At 25.2% G+C, this 14,859-nt stretch overlaps 2 protein-coding genes across 4 annotated transcripts; both read left to right on the forward strand.

Moving 5' to 3' along the window:
- Positions 1-1,405: 1,405 nt before the first annotated feature.
- LOC113552607 lies at positions 1,406-3,567 on the forward strand. The gene is made up of 4 exons (XM_026955460.1): positions 1,406-1,416; positions 1,715-1,848; positions 2,012-2,110; positions 3,170-3,567. The coding sequence occupies exons 1-4, from the start codon at positions 1,406-1,408 to the stop codon at positions 3,565-3,567; spliced, it is 642 nt and encodes a 213-aa protein (XP_026811261.1).
- A 2,336-nt stretch (positions 3,568-5,903) lies between these two features.
- Positions 5,904-14,695, forward strand: LOC113551570 (UPF0518 protein AGAP011705). 3 transcript variants are annotated; one of them, XR_003405134.1, is made up of 14 exons: positions 5,904-6,237; positions 6,686-6,870; positions 7,646-7,900; positions 7,961-8,354; positions 9,311-9,352; positions 11,052-11,222; positions 11,433-11,626; positions 11,695-11,837; positions 12,371-12,476; positions 12,530-12,675; positions 12,739-12,917; positions 13,024-13,183; positions 13,260-13,369; positions 13,473-14,695. XR_003405134.1 is itself a non-coding variant. In XM_026953875.1 (14 exons), exons 1-14 carry the CDS (start codon positions 6,118-6,120, stop codon positions 13,582-13,584), a joined length of 2,310 nt encoding a protein of 769 aa, XP_026809676.1. In that variant the 5' UTR covers positions 5,906-6,117; the 3' UTR covers positions 13,585-14,695. The 3 variants fall into 3 exon arrangements, 2 of the variants coding, with proteins under 2 accessions (XP_026809676.1, XP_026809677.1); XM_026953875.1 differs by having other exon boundaries at positions 5,906-6,237; positions 13,267-13,369; XM_026953876.1 differs by lacking the exon at positions 9,311-9,352 and having other exon boundaries at positions 5,907-6,237; positions 13,267-13,369.
- The last annotated feature ends 164 nt before the right edge of the window (positions 14,696-14,859 follow it).

A 14,859-nucleotide genomic window follows, 5' to 3' on the forward strand; every position in this document is an offset into this window, starting at 1 on the left:
CTATATATACATAACCATTAAAGAAAAACTTATTTAGCCGACTGGCCGTTTTTCTGTCATAATTTATTCAGAAATATGTTAATTCTCTTTACTCATTAAGAACAAAATATTCAGGTTCGCTGTACAATGACTCTATATTGCTAACTAAGACGCTGTCTTAAATTAAACTGTGACACATTGTTATATATATATATATATATGTATTATTTATTTATTTATGATGGGGGTTATATTTTTATGAAATAAATCACATAAACAAAAAAAGTTTTCAATATATTTTACGAAACTTATAATTTACCTTTAACAGAACATTTTTTATGAATTTCTAACTAGGTATCTACAATATATATATATTATATATTTATATGTTATTTTCAAGATTTTTATAAATTTTGTCAAAACTCTAACATTAAATGCTTATAACAAAATTTTGTGAATATAAATTTTCAACATTTTTTAATTTCAAAATGACAAACTTATTAATAGAAATTAAAAGTTCTTAAAACCTCGTACTAAATGTCTAAATATTCAGATCGTTGGCGTACGAATGATAAAATTATTTATTAATCAATTGACAATTTTGTGCTGTGTTCGTGATGTTTTAATAAAAACAAAATATATTTTCAGATCCTACATGGGATCTAGTGCGATGCCCAACATATTAATAATTGATTTTTTTAATCTTGGTAATCTATATTTTATTATATTATTCATAGAATACTATGAATTATTTCAATCAATGATTTATGACTTTAATAGCTATGTACATCAAAAAAACATATGAAAAGACATGAAATATTTTTAGTTATATAGGCAGTGGCGGCGCCAGATATTTTTTATTGGTGGGGGGGGGGCGATAAAGTACCAAATTTTTATCTGGTGGGTAATTTATGTATGGCTATTTGATCACCCATTAATTTGTTTATACCATATTTTCAGAAAAGTATTGCTAAAAATGTTCTGGGTATAATATGTTATATTTCTAAATAAATAATCAAAAATATACCTACTATATTATTAGGTATCACAAATATACTACAGTAATACTTCAAATTTCCTACGTTTTCTTTAATTTATATGTAACAATACATAACTTTTTATTCTTTAATATATGTGATTTCAGAAAATCTGCAATTAGTATTAACTTTATTGAATATTTTTATTTCTAAATACACAAAAAGAGCATTTTTAATTTGAATACAACAGTCAAACTTAAAAATAATAATTTATACTATTTTATATATTAAAAATAATGATTTACAATTTCTTTACTTACTTACATATTTTTAACATTAAATTATAGGGGGGTAATGGAAGGCAAAATCAAATTTAGAGGGGCAATTGTCCACCCTTGCCCCCCGTGTAGCACCACCCCTGGTCAAGGATATTGCTATGAAGAACGAATATGCATTTGTGGTAAGTACACATTTAAGTCCATCACAGTGAGACTTCCCATCTTATATGAGCAAAAATAATCAATGGTAGTGAACGATGCATACATTTACATGAAAAGTTACATTTAAAGTTTAATTACTATATTAAAAAAAATTTAAATTAACACGAATATTTTAATTTTTGATACTATAGTAACATCTTGTTATATAACAATAAAATTTATTTTCATTTAATCAGTTATTCTAATAATTGTTCACATAGCCGAAGCTATTATATGTATACAGTTAACACGAATTATTCGAAATTTAATTAAATGTAGTTTAAAGTTTAATACTGTGAGCGCTAAACTAACGGATATAATTATTTCAAGATATACAGTAGTGATGTTCCAAGTAACTTCAGTACTACTAATTCTGCTTCAGTCAATTACCAGTCGACCAATCCCTATAAATAGTAAAGCTTTAAAACTCGTCATATTAATTTTGATAATAATAATAATTTGAACTTAAATTTTTTTTTACTAAGTTTGGGTCACCACATCAAAAGTATTATACCTACAATATTTAAGCATATGACTATGAACGTTACAATTCACATGCATCGGTTATAGTTACAGGCGAAGAATATTTGCATCCGGCAAAAAACAATGTAGACGGATTTTACAGTGCTCCGCCGTGCGGAGAAGGACGATTTCGAGATCCGCTTGAAATCTTGGGTTCGTTAACATATATAAACTAATTTTACTTAAATTTCTAAAAAAAATAGCGTGAGTTACATGTATAATACAAGTTTAAGAATGCATAAAACTGAAATATTATAAATAGTGGCCATAAGAATTGAAATTTAATATGGGGCATGGGCAAATTTAAATTAAAATTAATCTGTTTACAAGTCTAAAATCATACCTATAGGTATTTAGTAAATTAAATTACTTAATATTATTATTATATTATAAATATAAGTAATATACCTGAATAGTAAACAGATTAATATAATGTACCTATACGTTACATCCATTTAGAAACAAATTTGTAAAATTATCTAGTAATTTTGTTTAAATTTTATTAACTTTTCATAACATATTATTATAAGTAAATAAATAAATAAAAAATAGATATGCCAAATTGTAAAATGAAAAACAAGGTCACAAAATTCAAACCAAATGTCTAGATCACTCATGTAATTTCGTCTCACTTGTCAACCGTTCAACATATTTGATAGTTGGTGTATGGTACTGAACTATAAAATTATATCATTTTTTGGTAATAACGTCTTATAAGCTATGGGTATAAAGTGGTGGTGACAGATACCGTACCGACAGTGAACGCCTAAATATATAAATTAATTTTGTTCCGATTGGTTTTTATTCGATATAGATAGCTATAATATCGTTTTATAATTAATAGTAAAAATATTTATTTAAAAACTTAATTATAGCATAGGAATAATAATAACAACAACTATAAGCCTTAAGGGTAAAAACAAAATGTAGATCTTTAGCCGGATAGTGTTCAATTTTCAACTAAAATGTTGAATGATTACTTCTTTTCTTCTTCGGGAATAGATGTATTTGACTCTCGGTCCCTTTAAATTTGAAAGTGTCGGTGATAACTGAGAACATATAAATTTGTAAAACATTATTCCTTATACCCGACTACCCGAGGTACGACCTGAAACGCTGCGCCGCATAGTCATGATTTTGAGTTATATAATATAATAATATTATTAGTCTTATACCATTCGATTTTCAAACACGATCAACCCATCGTTATAGGCGTTAAATTTCCGGAATCGAAAATCAAACATTTGTGTAAGGCTAACTTGTACATGTACGCCGATTCGATTTCGGACGTAAATTTTCCGCCAGACGCCGTTAAGCTTTGTGCGTCTGTCTGTAAATGTTATCAAGAGTCGATGTACATCGGACCATCAGTAAACGTAACGTTAATAAACTCCAATTGCGACTACACCGGTGATACAATCATCGTAGAACATTCGGCGAACGAAACTCACGCGGCCAGGTGTCCGAACCTGAGCACCACGTGCGTATGCTCGTACAACGTCCGGTGCAACCACAACACGAGACTAATGAAATACACGTTGATGGCTAACGAACGAGGGTATCTCAAAGTAATGGTAGCAGACTGTGGAGCATCCGCATGTGTCACTTGAATCTTTCTCTGTTTGTCCCTTCACTTCACGCCAAAAGTTACGCGTCTCTGGATGTCATGCATTATTATGTTTTCAGTTTTTCACAAATCACGGATTGATGGTTGACAAGACGACAACACTCGTGTGCATAACGACAAAACTCACAAACTGTTGTTTTGTTACACGCATTATTAATATTATTACTTTTCTTATATTGTTATAGTTAAAATGCTATAATATATATATATATCATGTATATACAGTATATAATAGCATATACATTTTCTTGAGATGTAAAGAGAAATATCATTATAAATTACAAAAAATATATAAATTTAATTTTTAATTTTTTTATAACTAAAAATTTTGATGAAAACTACACAATACAGTCGAATATTAAACATTGTGTTCATTTGTTATAGTTTATTGAGTGCATTACATTTCAAATTAAATGGCAATATACTTAATATATTATCTGTACAGGTTACAGCCACATTTTTAAAAAAAAATTTGCAAATCAATTTTGTTAAGCAAGGTAACCATACTCCTGCATACATTTTTACCTCATAATATCATACAATGAGTGTTAATAAAAATACTTATTTTTCAGATATAATTCAGGATTCAAGATGGCTGATGAATAATTATTATTATTACAATTAAAACAATAAAAACTATTATGCACATTATGTACCTACCTACCTAATTTTAAAAATAGTTATTATCATTAGAAAATATGTATAACATAAAAAATTAACCTATAATATTGTACTATAAAATAATACAAGTTTACAAGTACCTATACCAATGTTAGATTTTATTTTAACTGTTTTTTTATTGCATCATTGCAAGAGGTATAATGTAAATAATAAAACAAATAGATAACAATTATAAATTATACCTCATAATGTTAATTCGGGTATCGATAGTGCTATAAAAACGAGATGATTAAAATATTGTAAAAATATGATGCATAAAAATTATACAACAAAATTAAAATACTAATACATATAATACATTGACTTAAAATGTGTCTAAAATCTTCAAAAGGTGAATTACCGACAGTTAATTTAATTCAATAAAGTTATGAGGGCAAAGTATATATTATCCGGCAATATCTAACCCATTAACAATCGTATAATATTCTACAAAATTAACATGACATTTTGGTAAAACAGCCAGACAGGATGAACATCTAAGAATGAGTTTAAACATATCTAAATATGATTCAATAAAATACAGAACCGAATAAAACTTAATTTTACTATAGTCTATAAATAACAATAATCTTGCAATTCTATATTATCTGATTAATGTACAAAACAAATAAGTGACAATATTCACTAATTATTAGAAAATAGAACACATCTAAAATAAGATCCCACATAAATGAGTAAGTATCATATTATATTATATTGGGATGAATATGCTGCGTGGTGTATATGGGCGGCTGAACAACATTTATGCACTTCGGACCATTTTTAATCGAAAGGGCGTTAAAGGAAGATTTGAAATTTTTAATTTTCAGAGAGGGCACTCGATGGACTTGGGGTCCAAAAAAATCATAAGATACAACACTTATGCGATAAATGCGATTTTAACGGTCATTATACTGTACTACGTAATTTGGATGCATTTTTCGAAATGAACACCAAAAAATATGTTTTTCAAATCATTTTTAATAGAAAGGGCATTCAATAAAGATTCGAAATTTGTAGTTTTAGGAGGGGGCACTCGTTGGACTTGGGCTTCAGAAAAATTATAAGATACAACACGTCATACATGATTAATACGATTTTAACTTGTAAAAAGGAATGTCCATCTTAAAAGTCACACATGGAGAAGATTATAGCTTGTATATGAATGAAGTTGTTCCATATTTTAAAGAATTAATTCAGTATTTTTAAAAATTAAATTAAAATTCTATATTATTTGATTCTTTAAACTTACTATTTACTTAATGGCAATTTGTGTTAGTGGTGGCAAGAAATAGCAGTAGCAGTGTAAAAAGCACTGCAATTTTCTATTAGCAATAGCAGGTTGCTAATCAAAATGAAAAGTACCTATCTGCTATAATTTGTGTTTTTTTAAGATTTTAAATGTTTATCTTATGTTATCGCATGTTATCATTATTTCTTACCTTGTAACCATAATATACTCGTACCATGTTCGCAGTCAGTATTAATTTGATAACTTGTATACTATCATCACACCTTTTTTTAGATAATGGCACAATTGACAAATTGTGTAAAATGAAACTTTCTGCATCTAAATTCTAATATTATTTATTAGTCAGTATTCTAAATACTGTACATGTTATTAACATGTAAATTAATTTTTTATAACATGTTCCTAAACAATTAACATGGTTTTTTTTTTAATTGTCACTGTTTGGTATTTATAATTGTGATTTAAGTATACCTTCTCTGTTTAAATTGAAGGGTTTGTGTCTACCATACTTTTTGATTTTTTTTTTGTGTAATTTTATTCATTAATCGTTAATTCTGTTGATGCCTGTTAATTAAGTTTATTATGTAAAGTACACAATTAAATAAATACAATGCTTATAATATGAGTTGGTTTAAACGAAATAAAGGAATTGAAAAAACTGACGATCTTGATTTGTCTGCATGTTTTGATAGTTTTAATAAACATTGGCAACAAACCTTTGAAATAATTGATCGATTTCAAGTGAGTATTAAATATTATTTTATTTTATTTTTTAGTAATTTGTTTATTTTCAAACATTAAGCGATTTAGTTATGATAAAAAAGATAGATTATAAATGTATATTGATTACCTATAATAGCTATTTTAGTAAAATGGATTTAACCATTTTTAAAAACATTATTAAAGATACTTTTATATGAATTAAAAGGAAAATTTGGTATATAATCAATGTGTATATTTTTTCTGGTATTCAAAATCAACTCATGAATTCGTAATCCGCCTAGTTGTTAGTGTATTGATATTTTTTATGAATTTAATGATTGTAAGAACTTAACATGATAGTAAACAATGTATTTATTTAAAAATAATTATTTGGCTGTACAATATGGCATTCGTACATATATATTAATGTTGAATAATAAATATAATTTATGGTTTATAAAATGATACATTAAAACTTATTTTTTAGACTGCAAAAGGCGTTATTAAGAATGATGATATTGTAGCTGTTATAAATCATTTAAATCAATTAATAAAACTATTGTTACTGGATATACAATCAGCCAAATCTACCAATCAGTCAAGATGTCTTGAATACTTTTTGAAAAACCAATTGCTTGGAAAATTATATTCATGGAGCTTAAAAACAGACAAGTAACTGTATTTTATTGATCTATATTATAGATGTATAGTTGTAGCTTTTAATTGTATCAATCACTAACATGTTGTTGATATATTACATTAGTAATTCTTTGAAAGAGTTAAGAAGATTATACACCTGCATATTTTGTCTTCGTCTTACATGCAAAACATAGCAAAAATTATTTTGCACGGGATAGAACCACTTAGGCTGTAGTCATAGTTAAGACTTCATATTGATGTACAATATAGTTGAGAACATTATCAGTGAAATATTTTTTTTATTTTTTAGTATCATTTCTACAAAAAAGTTTCTTATTGTTTCAAAATACATAAGTTTTAAACTTGAATAACATATTGGTAGTTGAGATATCAAAAAAAAAAAAACATTATTTCAAAGCCAAAGTTTTCCTTTTCATGTGGTGAAAATTTTATTTCTTAGTTATGACTGTAGCCTCCTTTGTTATTTCCCGTGTAAAACAGTTTTTGCTATGTTCCTCATTTACAAGACAACACATGTGGGTATAGCGTTTTTTTAATAAAAATATTTAAAACCAAAAAACGTATTTCTTACTTATATAATGACCCCAACTCTGGATCAATGAAAGACAAGATATTTTTAACTTAAATATTTTGTTTTTTAGCTGTTACTACAAATTGTTTATCTTTTATAAATATTTTTGCTTTTCAAATTACTTAATGTATCATAACATAAATTAACTGTATTTTTTTTTTTTTGTTGTTTTTAAATATAAATTATTTTTAATTCATATTTTTTTTGTATTTTTAGATTCAAAAATTATTTAAAATTAGAACAACTTAAAGTTTATGGAGTTCTTTTTTCGGAACTTCGAGGACATCAATTGTTTTCTGATGATTCTATATTAAATCCTTTAATATTAATATTAAACTCATATGATGGCGATTGCTTATCTGTAGAAATTGAAAAACACTTGGTTACAGTTTTAAGACAATTTTGTGTGGTTCTTTCTCATCAACCAAATATATTGTGCAACATCTTAAAAGAAAACACTAAAAATTCAAAGTAAACATTCTTTGTTATACTTTTTTTTAAATTAATTTAATTATTGTGATATTATTTTAGATGTGTTATATTGTCATTATTGATGGCATTTATTCACCGCGATGGATCAATTGGCGAAGAAGCTCGTGATGCCTTATTGATATTTGTATCATTATCTCGTCAAAATGATACATTAGCTAATATCATAACATCTAAATCAAATGTGAGTCCTGTATTGGCAACTGGTTTAAGTGGTCTATATTCAGTGTTGCCTCGAAAATTAGATTTTGAAAATGATTGCTACAGACTCAGCCCAAAAAATATTGAAAATGTACCAGAACTAAATAATTTTTTAGCTTCAGTAGAACTATGTAATGCTGTTGCTAAAATTTGTCACAAAACTGTGTATGATCAACTTTTGGATTACTTATATCATGGATTCCTTCTACCTGTTGTCGGGCCAGCACTAATGCAGGTATACTTAAAATTAAATTTTTTGTATACAATTACGTTTGTTTAAAATATAGAATTTTATAATATTGTGAAATAAGATAATTTAAAATATTCTGAATCTTATCTATGCGGTTCTGATATAGCATAATATTATATTAGCTTTATATAGACAAATCATAAGTGTTGGAATATACCAGATATAAGTTTATCTCTAGTTTTTTAATTTTAACTTTGTGGAACGAGAGATAATTGTTTATAGGAATACCAATATAACTTTTATAGCTCTTTTTTTAATAAAATAATATTTTAAAAAGCTTTTCTAAAATAGTATTGTATTTACCTATATATATTTTACTAATTTAAATTGATAACTATTAACTTGTAACTCGTATGGTAATTTTTAATAATAACATAGATTAGATAACAATGATAGTTTAAGTTGTTGATGTTAATCATTATTTTAATTAGAAAAACAAAAACTCAAAAAAATACTTATTAAAAATAATATTAATTTTAGCACCTTAATAATTGTAATATTAAACATATTATAGGTACTTTATTATCAATGATCATAATGTATATATTCTTTTTTTTCTGCTTATGAATGGTGGAAACTAGTAATTAAATGTACATTGTAGTAAAGAATATTTTCTATTATTGATAATATTCTAAAATAACAAATAATATAAGATATTAAAAATATTACATGTATGACATAACTAAATTAATAATTAATATAAAAATCTGTAGTCAATAAAAAATTAATTCAAATGTGAATGAATAATTAGTGTAATATACTAACATTTCTCATTGTAATCATAACTTATATTCACATTAACATATCACTCCTTCCCCCCTTTTTTGCTTAATAAATAAATAAAATGTAATGCACTTTACATTTATAGCAATCATTAATCATTTTTTAATAAGCTTTAAAGACTTAAAACACTTGTTCAAATTATGTTTTATTCTGTTTAGGACTTTGAAAATAACTGCGGTATCAATACACATTTATCGCGGGTAAAATTTATTTGATGTGGTTATGGCTCTTTGCATGTACAAAATTGAAAATTTGGCTATTAACTTTTTTATTTTTCACCTTCTTTAACAGCTTTAACAACTAAGGTTATTAGCTTACATTAAAATTAAGTATAAGTTATAACTAAAATTTAAATCAAATACAGTATTTTAAATATTTGACTTAATTTTATACTAAGAAAAAATGTATATAAAATTACTTGTTTTCTTTGTTGAGTGCATGTTGAACAAGGCAAGGTTATTGATGATTTTACATGCTTTGGTATATTTTAAGTTTTTGGATATTGAATTATTATTTTGCATGATAATGTTTAATTATTTGTAGGTTAAACATTTATAATACGGGACATCTTACCCGTATATTGTGTTGGCTCCATTCCATATGTTTTGTATCTATTAAAAATTAATTTAAATAAAATACATACACAAATATTTAATTTATTAAAAACAATTGATATATTATTTAAAATTAAACTAGAAATGTGGTACTAGTATAATCCAAAGTAGTCTGATATCTATTATTTCTTAAGAATTATCTGTTTTTATTCCCATATTATATATTTTTTAATCTCATAAGTTTTCTTTAAATATGTTTCATGGTAATTGCCATAAACTCTCATTTCACGTTTTTATCTTTATTAGAGTTTTAAGTTATTTTTGTCTTAATAAAAAACACTTGTATAGGAAAAATGTAAAATACGCTTGTCTACTCTAATTTATTATCAAATAAATCTTTTGCTTTTAATGTAAATTAATTCAACTACAAGAGTAGTAAGCTTCCCACAGTCCATAATTTATTTTTCATAAACTTCCATTAACCATTTGTACATATTTTAGAACTTGCTATATTATGTTGTGCTTCTTTTTAAATCAAAATAGTAAGTATAATAATGTTATAAAATGTTAAATAAAATTAGCAACAATATTGCATCTATTATTTACATATCTGAATTGTAAGTCAATCAAACAAAGTAAACATTTATTTAATCCAATCATGATTTTTTTTTTTTTTTTTTAATTTATATTATGTTTACTATTTACTTTCTTATGAAACAAAACTATAATTATTTTATATAACCATGTAATTTTCAAGCTTTTGTGTTTTTGATATATTAATCATGTTTAATAATATAAATAATGATAGAACACCATTAATGGATTAACTGCCAGAACAAACAGCAAACATTGCACTAGGGCCTTATCATTTTGGAATAGTAAGGTTCTAATATAGTAAACATCTAAGTATTATTAATGTCATAAATAGTTAATTAGAACTATCTTATCTTCTGAATTTCCTTCTAATAAATGTTTATAATATTTTTGGTTTGTGTTTAAACCTGCTTCATTTATATTAAAGAAAAAAATAAAATTATTAATTATTATAATTTTGTTACGTTATTTTATTTGTTTGACAATGATGAAGGACTCCTATGCATGTGTTATTTAATGCTTAAAAAATAGAAATATCTTATTGAAGCGATGTTAAAATGTTAAACTATTTTATAGTTTATTGTTGTAAAATTTAATAATATTTATTTTTTCCATTTTTATTTGTTGTATATAATTTGATAATATCAGACTTTATACAAAATGTATGTACATGCAATGTCTTAGAAATATAAAAAAATTGCATAATTTTGATTTATAAAATGTATAATCATTTTTATTATACTATTTTCAGGTAGCAGAAGAAGAAGTAGCTACAGCAACAGTATATTTAGATTTACTACTTCGTAGTGTCACTCATCCAGGACTTCTGCAAACATTTGTAAAATTTGTGCTGTGTGAAAGATTTGAAAAAATAAAAATTATCGAATTACTCATCAATCGAATTAATAACAAATCTTTTAAGGTACTCCATTAACATATTAAACACTATTATAGGGCTAATATTTTCATTAAATATATATATACTTTTTTTTATTTACCAATCAATAAAACTTATACTAATATTTTTTTCTGCTTGTATGTTTAACTCATTAATTTTTGGATAAATTATGTGCATTTACTCTACCAAAATATATTATTCTTTACGACTAAAACTTTGTTAAAAATGTCTTAGGTTTGTATTGCCACACTTGCTTTGATGGAAACAATTTTAGACTTGAATTGTGAAGATGTTATGTTGGAACTAGTATTCAAGTATTTAGTGCCTTGCACACACATAATGCTTAGTCAACGTTCACGTATTAAACAAGTAGATTCATATTGTAAATCAGCTGACATATTTTTGTCCTTAATACCGGATGTCTTCAAGTGAGTTATACAAATTTAATTTGATTTATTACTATTAATTTGATAATAATTTTATAATATAATTTAAGATATAGAAATGTTAATTCTCAAACTTTATACTCTGAATACCGAGCTTACTTGAATTGTGCACGAATTAAGATAGCCGAATGTGCTATGGAAACTAAACACTGGACATATTTATATGATGGAGAAAATCCATCTCACGCAATAGGTAATTATATTTAAATTCATTGTTTTTTTTTTTTTTATTATTAATAAAAATTGTCAACACCTTACACACATTGGTGTTGTAAATCACATTTTTATCAAGTTTGATTTCCTTTTTAAAAATTGGTTTTCTGATAAATTAAGCTTGGTTAGCTTCAATAGTGTTTTTAATAATTTAAAATGTACTTCAATTTAAAAAACAAAAAGTGACTGCATTGATATGTTAACACTTAAATTCAATTTAATACAAATTGTATACATCATACTTCTTTAGTTCTTTGACAAGTAATTCAAATTTAACAATTTAGTATTGGTTATAATTTCAAATGAACACATTTCTTTAAGTTTTCATTTTCAAATAATATTATCTGTTAAGTTTTCTCAATGTGTATTTTTTTGTTTAATATATACCTTGATAACAAAAAATTGATGTTAAATAAATTCATAATGTATTAAACAATATTCATCAAATCTATATAACATAATCGCTAATCAATTATTAATATTACAATATGGTCATTGTTATATGGTTTTTAGTTGAAACTAAAACAAATGAAGTGGAAAATGATCAAAATAGCATATTATCAGCTGATGATAGTTCAAGTGGATATGAAAGTTTCAAAGCTGTGAAAGACATTGACAAGTATGATTTGACATTTTAAAATGTAGAAAAAGATAAATATTTTTATTTTTCAGAATGCTCGGAAATGATGAGAGTTGTAGACCTGCTGATGAAATTTTATCAATCACTTCTTCACCGTGTGGAAGTGATTCACCTACATGCTTTATAAGACAGACAACATTTAAGACAAAAGAATCATTTACGCAATACCCTTGTTTGGGTGAGATTGATTTATATATTACACATTGCACATACATTTTGTTATGACATTTTTAATTTTTAGGTCCATTTCTCGAGGCGCTATTTTCAAATCTTGAAAATTTCCCTGAACAAGATTTTCGGATAAATCTACGTCTGACTGCCGTCATGACCCGTCTGTCTATGTACAACAAACCTTTAATTCAATCGTTGTTACTAAATCATTCTATGATCTTCCAGCCGTGCATACGTTCTCTGTTTCAAGTAATTACTTGTTACCCAATACATTGTAGATAGAATTAGTTTATTAATCAAATTAATATTTATGCATTATACACAAATGTAACATTTTTACTAACTTTTTTTTTAGATATTGCGTTCTTTAAAACAGACTATAGAAACCAAATTAAGTAGTCGTATGGAAAAAGTTATAGAAGCTGAAACATTTTTAATCGAACGAGAAAATAAACTATGCAATACTCAATGCAATCGTTCTGTCAGTGAAAAGATTCCTGAAGCATTTTCTAGAGGTATAAATTAATTTTTATAATTGTCGTTTAGTACCAATCTCAAATTTTTATGAAAATATAATTTTGAACTGATGAGTTTTTAGGGGAAACCAAACGGCGTAGCATATCAGTAACTTTTGGAGCAATGTTTAGAAGAAATTCTGGTAACAAGGAAGCCATATTAGAATCCACAAGTAATGGTTACAGGTATAACTGTTCTATAATATACTTCCTTTAAAACAATGAGTTTTCTAACCTATCAAAATCTAATATTGATTTTTTTATTATTATTGTCATTGAAAAATACTAGGTATTATAAAGAAAACGAAACTGAGTCCTTAGACTTGCCAATAAATGCAATAATTCTAGCAGAATGGTTAAAGGAATTGTCGGCCATTTGTCAAGAACACACAATTAGTTAGTTAGTGTACATAAATATAGGTACAATTTGAATTATAATATTATTAATATTACTCATATTATTAGTACATAAATATATTTTTTTTACTGTGAACTTTTAAAAAGTTTTTACCCTTTTGAAGTTGTTAAATTGTTGACTCAAATGTTTTGCTCAAACCTATCGTTTTAATTAATAGATCTGTGAATTATTTTTTACTCATTTTTATTGTTAGTTGAAACTTAAATTAGATTTTATGATATAATAATATCATATAAAATAAAGAAAAATATTCCGTCCATATTTTGCAATTATGCGAGTATTAATAACTTATGTCTCATATGTCCATCACAACAGACTGCTGTACTTAATATTGACTTAATATTGGTGCATTCAAAGTTGATCTTCCGGTTGAAATAATCTATTATTATATAATATTTAAAGTTCTAATAAAAGTCCCCATGCTATAAATTCAAACTTGTATTTTTATCAGAATTCAAATTTAATTACTATATTCCTTGAAATGCACAAAATATGTTGTCTTCCACCATAGTTAAGAGTAACTCATATAGATCTTATAGACATTTATTTATTAATTTTTCATTATTGTTAAACATTTAAAACTTCATTGTTCGCTTAATTTATTTTTAACAAAAATAAAATGTTTTTAAGTATTTACATTACATGTTTATTGATATCAATGTAATTCATAGTACAAAACACGACTATATCTTTTACAAAAAAGTATAATGTGATTATATTTTGTTTAAGGCTAAACCATCTTATGTCTTTTTTTTTAAAAGCAAAAAGTATAAAATTGTATACTGAATTAATGAATCCTATGTGTTAAGTTTTGACTTCAGAGATCTGACAATGATATATTTTTGTAAAATGATATATTTGTTAACACAACGTTAATAAAGTACATTTCTATTGTAGCTTCCTATCAGATAATAATTTGTTATTTTGTGTTTATTGTTAGTTACCCACTCTAGCTATGTTACAGTTGTTGATATTGTGTTGTTTTTACATAGTTTGTCAAGTTAATATATTTGAAATACTCAGGACTATTATATTATTATTTTCTTTGTTCTGTTCATGTAATACAATTATTAAATAATAGGTAACTTTGTTGTTATTATAATAGTTATTATTATTATTATTTTATGTATAATCTTGCCATTTAGTTATTTCTGTAGTAGAAAAAAATTTAATATAATATTATGTTGTGTATTTGTGTGTAGATAATATTTAACTAATATAAAATATATTTTATATCTGTTTTATTTATCTTAAATAT

This window comes from Rhopalosiphum maidis, chromosome 2 (genome assembly GCF_003676215.2).
Source record: "Rhopalosiphum maidis isolate BTI-1 chromosome 2, ASM367621v3, whole genome shotgun sequence".
Lineage (NCBI taxonomy): Eukaryota > Metazoa > Arthropoda > Insecta > Hemiptera > Aphididae > Rhopalosiphum > Rhopalosiphum maidis.

What these genes read in the sequence shown, in the direction of transcription:
- LOC113552607 (XM_026955460.1), top strand. An exon ending in TCGACCAATCCCTATAAATA is followed by an intron (nt 1,849 to 2,011) that starts GTAAAGCTTTAA and finishes TTATAGTTACAG; the next exon opens with GCGAAGAATATTTGCATCCG. An exon ending in AGATCCGCTTGAAATCTTGG is followed by an intron (nt 2,111 to 3,169) that starts GTTCGTTAACAT and finishes CCATCGTTATAG; the next exon opens with GCGTTAAATTTCCGGAATCG.
- LOC113551570 (XM_026953875.1), top strand. Translation starts at nt 6,118, where the DNA reads ATGAGTTGGTTTAAACGAAATAAAGGAATTGAAAAAACTGACGATCTT. An exon ending in GAAAACACTAAAAATTCAAA is followed by an intron (nt 7,901 to 7,960) that starts GTAAACATTCTT and finishes ATATTATTTTAG; the next exon opens with ATGTGTTATATTGTCATTAT. An exon ending in TCCACAAGTAATGGTTACAG is followed by an intron (nt 13,370 to 13,472) that starts GTATAACTGTTC and finishes GAAAAATACTAG; the next exon opens with GTATTATAAAGAAAACGAAA.